General features: G+C 44.5%; 1 protein-coding gene across 1 annotated transcript; it reads right to left on the bottom strand.

Annotated features, from left to right (window-relative positions):
* Nucleotides 1-650: 650 nt before the first annotated feature.
* Nucleotides 651-9320, bottom strand: RCF3 (RNA-binding KH domain-containing protein). Its single transcript, XM_048687527.2, has 8 exons — nt 8378-9320; nt 6291-6743; nt 2469-2717; nt 1860-2087; nt 1472-1551; nt 1258-1366; nt 1040-1166; nt 651-941 (listed from the first exon to the last, which is right to left on the bottom strand). The coding sequence occupies exons 1-8, from the start codon at nt 9113-9115 to the stop codon at nt 916-918; spliced, it is 2010 nt and encodes a 669-aa protein (XP_048543484.2). The 5' UTR covers nt 9116-9320; the 3' UTR covers nt 651-915.
* Nucleotides 9321-9693: the final 373 nt, after the last annotated feature.

Raw genomic sequence — 9693 nt, 5'->3', positions numbered from 1 at the left:
TAAAACAGCATCTAAAACAGTTAATTCCAGTGTTAAACGACTTACAAAATTAAACAGAGGGAGCATTTCAGTCTTTGTAGCGACAAGGGCATGGCCATAGGAGGGCTGAGTTAAAAATAGGTGGTTAATGTATTTGCATTTGGATACGATCAAACCTTGTTCCAATGTTGTCCGTAAATGTTTATGATCCGAACGTTGTCTTTGTTAGTTTTATTAATAACGTGAAAAAATCATTGTGCTTGTGAATACATATAAACATGGAGGTAATGCCGTCATTAAGTTCCAGGCAGAAATCATTGATAGCCTATCAAAGGATTAACACAGACCAGTGCTTCGCAGGTACTCCCTTCGTTCCATAATTCTTGTCCTGGTTTTAGTTCGACCTGACCTGCTAGGCAAATGCGATGAATCGAATAGATATCTGAGAACCTGTCTAGTTCTATCAAGCACTTTTAACACGATTTGCGCTGCTTCCACCTTCCAGAATATCATACGTGCAATCAACCAGCAGTTAGAAATATTTTCCATACCATTAACACATGCGTGGACATAGAAGGTACCTATCTCAGGTTACATTGGACGACGAAAGCACCCAATCTACAATTGTTAGCATCAGCGGAAGGATGTAGTCGTACAAATCGAAAGAGGTGTAGAAACAATCTCCACCGTGTTTCTTAGGCTACTTAATGTGAAAAAAACGAAGTACATTTGTAATACAACATAACAGCTTGAATAGGTAAAGATCAGAGAATATCATACACGAACACTTTACAAATAAAGACACAGGGCTTCATCAGGGTAGTTGCATACAACTGGAGTGCATTCCATCTAAAGTACACAGGCGATTCCTGGAAACAAGAATTAGACAATCGGCGCCTATTAAGCATGCGACGGGAAGACGTGGCAATGGCTCCATTAGCCCGAAGGAATGTCGTCTTGGACTGGGCAGTGGAAAGGGGACAAGCGTTAGGTACGTAATTCACAGCGCAGATGATGAATGAATGATCTGAGAGAGAGGGAAGGGGTGAGAGACACTCACTGCTAAGTATGAACCCCTGGAGCAAGCTCTGAGCTTTGTCAGCCTGCTCGGGGGTACCGGATATTCTAACAACCTTTTCCATGACTCCAGGCCTATCTTCAGCGAGCGTGACGGACGCACCAGACATCTGTTACCGACAGAGTTTGGAAAGTGAGAATGGTGTAGATCTATCATATCCGTCTTTAATTTGCTTATAAAATATTCAGGATATACAGCACCTCGCTTATTTGGGCAAGCTTGCTTCCAGCTCTCATGCTGAGGCTTGCAACTGCACTCTGGGGTATGACAACTTCTAATGTGCTTCTAGTCACTAGGGGGACAGCAAATCTGATGGGCAGAAAAGTAAGGTGGTCATGAATCAACAAAGCAGAGAAACTGACAACGATGATACTGACTTGCCGCTTTGTAAATTAGCAACAAAAAAAAACTTACCGCTTTGTATTAGTTTGTCTTATATCATCATTAATGCTGCTCCCTTGCTCAAACGACCCACTTGCACTAAGTCCACTATCCTGCAATTGAAAATTTCATATGTATGATCCACACATGATCATCAGAATGCAGGCATAGGAAAAAACTAGAAGAGGAATACGCACACTAGCTATTGCACACAGTACAAATATTCACATCATATAGCACAAAAGTTCCCTATGATTATTAGTTATTTAGGTAACTGTTTTGCTCTGCCATTAAGAATGCGACGCAGATAGAATATAGCCATAACTGAAAGACGGGAGATTCATACAGTAGCAAAGAAGAGACATCAGGGGTAAAAGTACTTAAAGGGAAATCATCATTTGTTGCATGAGTTCAGAGATACCTTTGAGTGCCACGAAGTTGCCATTTGTGGTGCTTGTTGGTAGATAGGCATTGGAAGGTCATTTCCAGCATATAGTCCTCGAGGTGAGCCTTTTGCTGGAGAAATGGATCCATGTACATTAAGGCTGCCCATTTGGATAGGAGCAGACATCTCACGGTATATGTAACTTCGTAGTTTTGAAGTTACTTGCATGAGAGCATTCCGAGCAGCTCGAATCTCTCCTACAATCTGTAAAAACATAATGTGGTGAGCCTCACTAATAAATGGCCAATGAACTTTCAAGCTCAAGTATTATAAATTTTACATTCAAGGATGAAACAGACAATATTAGCATCAAGCTTCATAATTCCTCATGAGCAAGAAGCAAGTAAAAAACAGACCAATTCCAGCTTGGTTCAAAAAACAAAGAACAACAAAATCCAGCTGTATTTCAGCAAAGTTCACTCTTAACTTATTGACAGATAAAGTCAATCCCTCCCAAATAATTGACATGCACTAAAAAAAATACATTTATATACAGCCATGCAGGTGTTTGCACATGGATCCACGCTACCTGGTTAAATTCTCAAATATAGCAGAAGTGAATGTGCACTGCCCATGAATACCAACCTGTATGAGCTCATCAGATTCCAGGGCGCAAGAAGGAAGTTCTTCTCTTGGTAATATCTGTATATTTGCGCTAGTTTGTCTCTGTATCTCAGATAATGATCCATCCCTCCCCTCAAAGCAAGTAATTTCACTTGAAGGGACAAGTAACCTCGTTGTGATAATGTTATCCTTGTCAGGGCCAAGATCCACGATAAAGGTTTGGATGTGCAGCAATGCTTCTTGAGCTGGAAAAAGCTCATGGTCTGGGCCCTATATATACAAAAAGGACACGTTAAGAATATTGAAATGAAAGCCATGAGGGAAACAAGTGATCCCCCACATTTCAGTTACAGATGATGGTTGATGCAAACTGTCAGGCATTCCCTTACATCCATGCAAGCACAAAACACTTCAACGAAAATAACCTTGAGTATTCAAAATGAACAGAGATTATACACGACAGAAGGCCAAACTAAGGTTACACGCAAGCAGATACTGTTGTGACCATTAGGCAAAGATACGAGGTGCCTTTTTCTTCAATTCGAGTCGCGCCGCAGCTCTGAAGATTGGCAACATAATAGATAAGGAAAACGTTTAAAACCAATCGACGGATTTTTGGTTGCCATAAACCGTGTCTCGACGCGTCCGATCGACTCAGCCGTGCGGTGCTCGTTTCTCGCGCAACTCGCGTTACTCACCAACCACCCAAAGTTATCTCCTTATCTTCCGCGAGTGTGAGCCACCCATTCTTCTTCTCTCCAAAACGTGATCCACTTTCTTCGTCTCTAACCTCTCGTTCTTCTCCCTGTGAGCTTTGCTGCCCACGCTGCTAAAAAAATATACGATGCGAAGACGGCGGCCATGTTGAAACACAACACGTCGAACGTTGTGATGAAAAACTCCCGATGCTGCAGAGATGCTTCGATGCTGCGATGCTGCACCCCTCGACAGTTGCCGGCGCTGTGATGCAGCGTTCCGCGGTGCTGCGGCACGGCGCTCGTTGTCGGCCGCCGGCGCTGCAATGCAGCCCTCGCTGGCGTTGCGCTGCTATGCGGCCCGTGGTGGTTGCCGGTGATGTGACGCGATGGTCGTCGGCTGCTGGTGCCGCAACGCAGCCCTCGCCGGCGCTGCCAGTGCTGTCGGCGCCCCAACGATGCTCCATCGCAGCAGCGACGACCCCCCGGCGATGTTGCATTGCAGCTCCACCGCGGCACCGGCTCTATCGCAGCAGCGGCGACCACCGGCGATGTTTCATTGCAGCTCCACTGCGACACTGGCTGTGCTACATGCCGCCGCCGACAATTGCCACTCGCAGGATCTATGATGACGTCTTCTGCGATGGAGCGGTTCTTGTTTGTGTTGCAAAAGATGCTGCGGGGGCTACGAGCATACTGTGATGTGAGGGAGGAACTGACAACCTTGATTAAGCGTATCTAACGGCAGATAAGGCAGCTGATAACTGCAAGTTATCAGCCTGTTGATGGGTAGCAGCCGCCAATAGATAATTGAACAACCTAATTAGCTAACATATCATAGTATGGCTTAAACTAAACGACTTCTCAACTCCCATGACTGGTGGAAAACACGAATTACATGAATTGACTAATAGCTGACCCTCGAACTCTCACCAGGTAATAACTAAAAAGTCAAAGAATATTCAAGCAAGGTAATTCCCAATTAGCAACGTTACTTTTGATCAGCTAGCTAGCTACTAGCTGTGTATGAGAATTGAACATGTTGTGTTGCGCAGGAGTAATTTAACCACAAAACCTGCTTAGTCCAACTGAAATGTGAAGTACTAATTAACTAACACACACTGAAAGGATTTTTCACTTCATTTAATTATTATTAATGTGCATCAAAACGAACAACAAGTATAATGGAACTATGCAAATTTCCTTACGTAGACTTCAACACATAGTGATAATATAGTACAGCCTTATCGTGAACCATGAAACAATTTACTTCCGCCAGTCCAAGAGAGATACTGCTTCTGTAAGTATGCTAGTTCAGTTCTTTGACATCTGATCATTGTTAGTTTACACCCACTTGCCCAGCAATTTGAAAACACAATGGTTGTGAAAGTAATAATTCTCAAAACCTTGTAATCTCATAATTGTACATATATATAACAAAAGAACTAATAGTTACACGGGTCCAAAATGATGTAAAATTTTAAGTTCATAATCATGCATTCTGTTCCAGCATTACTATAAATCACTTTAGGCAGAGATAGGCGAAAGAATATTAGATGATGCAGCTGTGCATGGTACCCCACGACGAGGTGAATCACCAACAAGGCAGATTAAGTGATGGCTGGTGGTCTTTTGTTCGCGCTGCCCATGTTGGATTTGGATGGATGATGCTGTGGCTGTTTTAGTTCCTGCTCTTGTCTTGTATTTGCCAGTTCGGCCTTTGGATCTGTATTTCTATCAGTACTTCTTTCTAGTCTAGACATTGCTATGGTGTTGTCAGGTTTTTTCCCCATAATCTATATTCTGATTGCAGGCATGGATAGTGGGTTTCCTGACGATGCCCGAGCTCGCTACTTCCCCTCTCTGCTCCTTCCTGTTATCTCTATCCGTGGAACTGTGTACTTCCGTTATGAAAATTAATGGAAAGGGGAGTAGCCCGGTTAAAAAAAGGAGAAAGAATATTACATGGTGTTATGTAGCTCTGAAGTTGACATGTTCACTTATCATGGTGGGTTGATCTGAGGATATCATGTGTTAACACTTGGCTAAGGCCTATTCCATGAATTTATTTCCCAAAATATCCAGAAATTTTGTTCCATAATATCTTGAGATCTTTGATTAAATCTTGCATTTTCTAAAAGCAAGGGAGTAATGATCCAACAGCTTTCCACACCTCTAAAATGTTTTCTAGCAAGCAAAGTGAAATTGTGTTGTTTCAGGAGATACCAGGATCATACCCTGATACCCATTTGGCAATGGTGCATTGAATATCAGAAGATATATTGAGTGCAAAATTCCACTGGCAGTTTAGGATTGGATGAACATGGTTGTTTTCAAGTCATTTTTAGTGCGAAAGCACCATAGAATATAGTTTTGAAGATATTTATCATCATGATATCAACAAAGTTTAAGAATCTAGCAGTTTAGCACAGATCTTTTTTGTCAGGATTAAAAGAATGCCAATGTGTTCACTTCTAGAGTGATCAAACCAAGTCCATATGTTGATAGAGTTGTAACTTCTCTGCCTGGAAAAAATGTGCCAGTTTTTAACACAACAGGTTCTGTTGGATGTCCCGGCCGAGGTCCAGTGCCCTGAGATTAGGACGCAGGTTGGTGATGTTTCAGCGGTTGAGCCAAGGACAGAGTGCTATTCAGAGGGTTTGACCAAGAGAGGAGGAAGATTGGAGATAACTTTTGAATTGCCGTTTAACATACCATTATAATAAAGGGAACGCCTAACAGATTGAACTAGAGATATGATGCAAACTCACTCTTTTAAAGTAAAAAAACTTATGTCCTAACTTAAGCCTAACCTAAATTCTTATGTCAGGCTGACCCTGGCCAGTGCACTGGCCGTTACAGCCCTGGCCAGAATGATCCAAGTGAACTATCGGCTGATATGTTCAAAAATGCTACTTCAAGTTTCACCTTTCCACGGCGACATTATCTCGTTATCTTTTAGGTACTTACACAAACAAACCAGTATGAGATGATGTAAGTTCAAAAAAAAAACCAGTATGAGATGATGTAACTACCACATGTGGTGTCTAGTAGCATGGGTAGTATACGAAAACACCTCATTAAGCATTCAAATTTCAGAACAATACGTAGGGTGATAAATTAGAGGGAAATAAGTAGTGCCATTTACCTCTCTTGATGTAATGATTAGAGTCCTTTCGTCAGATCCAGCAATAAGATCAGTAAGCCTAACATCAACACCAACTTCAGCCTGTAACATATCTATTATTCCATCTCGTGATCCAACCAAACTGCTAGCCTTGTCATTCGGGCAAAGGATTCGAAATATGATTTCATCGAATGGAATCTCTGGATGTTCATTGAACTTGCTACCATTTGAATCAAACTCATATCCTGGTGGCTCCATGCTACCATTATTTCTAATTTGATCAAATCGGGGATAAGGTTCTTCAAATGCAGGCATCTGCTGACCACCACCCAGGTATTCATCAGCCTGAGAAATACGATGCTCGGGTGAATTTCGTCCACGAAGAAAGGGACCACGATCACGGTGTAAGCTTTCCTTTAAACGGTCAGAGATAATCGCTACAGCCTTTTTAACACAATTTCCTTCTCCAACAACCTGTAATAAAATATCATGAGAATAATACACATGACAATGGCAACTTACGGTGAAAAGAAAGACCGGGAACCAAAAATGTAATTCATCCTGCCATGCAACTAAAATCACAATCATAATCTCAATATGGTGTTTTTCTCTCGAGAAAATACAAAGGTTGTGCCTCGATGCATTGATAGATTGATAAGAGTTCAATTGTACAAGACTAAAACTAGGCCAAACACACGGCCACTCAAGACAAGACCACAACCAATCGCAAGACAGGCATTACAACCGATGCCACCAAACAAAACCTGGCCTAGATGCCATCCACACAAGTTCATGGGACGCATCCCCCGCCACAGGGAGAGAGAATCCTACTCTGCAAAGAAGGGCAGAATTTGGCCGCTCCTGCTTTGGAGAAGACAATAAGTTGATGGCATTAAGAAATATATGATGTACAGATAGTCCTCCACCAAGCAACCAGCAGACTAGAGTCACTTATTTAAAGTTGACGTGTAAGGATTCAGAATGGAACAGTTAGTGGGCAGGTGTGTCATGTTTAAGCCAGCATTATAAGTTTAAACAAGCAGAAAAGGATCCAGAATGAATGCATAGCTACCGGCCTACAACAATTCTTGAGCAGGACACGTCTTGCGAATGGGTGGTCACTCAATGGAATTGTGAGAGCTAGAAACAAAAATGTTAAAGGTCACTATGAAAACCTAATTTCGAGGCACATAGCAGATGACACATTCACCCACTAACTTATGAGAGGAGTTGAAAATTCATTTGTTTGATTTGTGTTTGGTATTGTGCTTCTTATATTGCTTACATAAGAGGAATATTCAGGCTCGTATAGGAAATGAATGAATTCACTCTTTCCCTGTACTAAGCCAGTGATTATCCCCATACCACTGCAATTTCACTGTACATAGAAGATGAGAATGGTTCGTAGCAGAACAACATGATTGCACACAAGTTTCTCCTTGTTTTATCTCCCCACATGATGGTTTTCTCCTGAGTGATTCAATGCGGCAATGCCCATGGAAAAAGACATGAACAACCCCCACATGATGATTTTCTCCTGAGTAATTCAATGCGGCAATGCCCTTGGACAAATACATGAACAACTTATCTCCAATGAGAATAGCACCCCGACCAACTATGAAACTGAATCTTGATTTATTTTTTTGCGCGGTCAGAATCTTGATTGATATCTCTTCAGTCTCAAGTACTTGAAAACAAGGATGCCAAAACTTGTGCACTGGCTTACTTCCCACACCTCCTCGCATGGAACGCCGCCAGAAGTAGTTGGCGTTAGGGTTCGGGCCGCCACCATACTTCTCAATGGAAGGGCAGCCATCGCACTACAAGCTACATAAATCTCAAGGTACACAGTATGAGGCATTACCCACTAACTTAAAGAGCAGTTGAACATTCATATGTTTGATTTGTCTCCGGTCCAAGTCTTCTCCAACACTTAACATAATTGTTAACCCACATTTGTATCCTTTTCTTTAGTTCAGCTATAATAGTTTAGATAGAATGGTGCAGTGCTAATACCAATGTTATATCCAATCAAAATACCAATGTTGATGATCTCTTATCAGAAGAAGAATTGAAATATTTTTACAACATTGTAGCAGGCACCATACCTGCACGACCTCCTCCGACAACGATACACATCGCGGCATGTTCTGCTCGCGAGGCAGGATCCTGATGTGCGTCTTGGTCTCGGACCTCATCTGCTCGATGATCTTGCCACCCTTGCCAAGCAGGCATCCCACATGCTGCCGCGGCACGATGAGCCGGGTGGTCACCTTACCGCGGTCCCTGGCGTCCTTGCCCCTGGGCCCGTACTCGCCGTCCTCATCGCCGTCGTCAGGCTGCGTCTCCAGGATCCGCCGGTGCACCATGAGGAGCGCCTCCTGCGCCGGCGAGAACATCGGCGGGCGGCCATCCGCCTCGCGTGGGACGCCGTCGGCCGTCTCGATGACGCGGACAGGGTCCCCGGGGAAGGGCGGGTGGATAGTGATGATCGCGCCACTGTCATCCTGGGCGTTGTTAATGAAGCTGGCGGGGAAGCCGTAGGTCTTGGACTCCGGGCACAGGATGCGGAAGGAGGTGGTCTGGCCGGGACCCCCGCCCCCCGCCGCCGCGGAGGAAGCGGGCGGCGGCGGGGGCGGGAGAGGGGGCGGTGCGGCGTCCGGGGGAAGGAAGCCGCCGCGGCGGTCGGAGGCGCCGCCGCCGCCCCCGGGGGGTACGCGGCGGTGGTAGTTGGCGTTAGGGTTCGGGCCGCCGCCCCCGCCGCGGCGGTCGAATCGGGGCTTGGAGCGGGGCGGCGGCGAGTCCTGGTCGTAGTGGTACCCGCGCTTCGAGCGGGAGCGATCCATTGCTGGGATTCCAGGAGCTTCGCGTTCGTTTTTCTGTTCTCGTTCGATTTGATTTGAATCCCGTTGGATCGACGCGATGCGATGCGATTCGGATTTATTAGGGTTTAGAGAGGTTGGGGAAGGGAGGGGAGTTGGCTGACAGGGAACGCGCCATGGGAAGCAGAGGATGGGGGCGGTGCGCGGTCGGATCCAGACATCCGGATTCCCTACACAAGCTCGCTGTACTATTATAGTATATAAATTTAGTGATATTTTTCTTTTCTTGTAGAAACTTTGTTCTATTCAATCGACTTGTCAAGGCAGTACAAAGAACATCATCGATAGCATACAGATCACTAAGTCCTTCTTTTTTTTGAAGGTCACTGGGGAGGGAGAGAACTCCCCCACCTGAATTGTATTCAAATTGCCTATAAGGCTTCACAGCCTTTTGCAGGATGGATTCAAGCGAACCGGAATTACAAGGGGGGCACAGAAGGAGAAGAGATAAAGCGAAAACAGCACACGCCACAACAAATAGACAGGGAAGGAAAAAGAGGGAAAACACGCCCCGACACAACACAGAGCACCACCAATGAGAT

The sequence above is a fragment of the Triticum urartu genome, chromosome 7A (assembly GCF_056163025.1).
Source record: "Triticum urartu cultivar PI428250 chromosome 7A, HENAU_Tu73, whole genome shotgun sequence".
NCBI classification, from domain to species: Eukaryota; Viridiplantae; Streptophyta; class Magnoliopsida; order Poales; family Poaceae; genus Triticum; species Triticum urartu.
Note: the sequence above shows the minus strand (reverse complement) of the source record. Positions and strands in the feature narration are given on the sequence as shown.

Excerpts from the sequence above, each read along its gene's own strand:
- RCF3 (XM_048687527.2), bottom strand. The coding sequence starts at position 9,115 with ATGGATCGCTCCCGCTCGAAGCGCGGGTACCACTACGACCAGGACTCG. Across the intron at positions 1,367-1,471 it reads AGACAAACTAATACAAAGCG|ATTTGCTGTCCCCCTAGTGA; the intron begins GTAAGTTTTTTT and ends TCTGCCCATCAG. Across the intron at positions 942-1,039 it reads CCAGGGGTTCATACTTAGCA|TCCAAGACGACATTCCTTCG; the intron begins GTGAGTGTCTCT and ends TCCACTGCCCAG.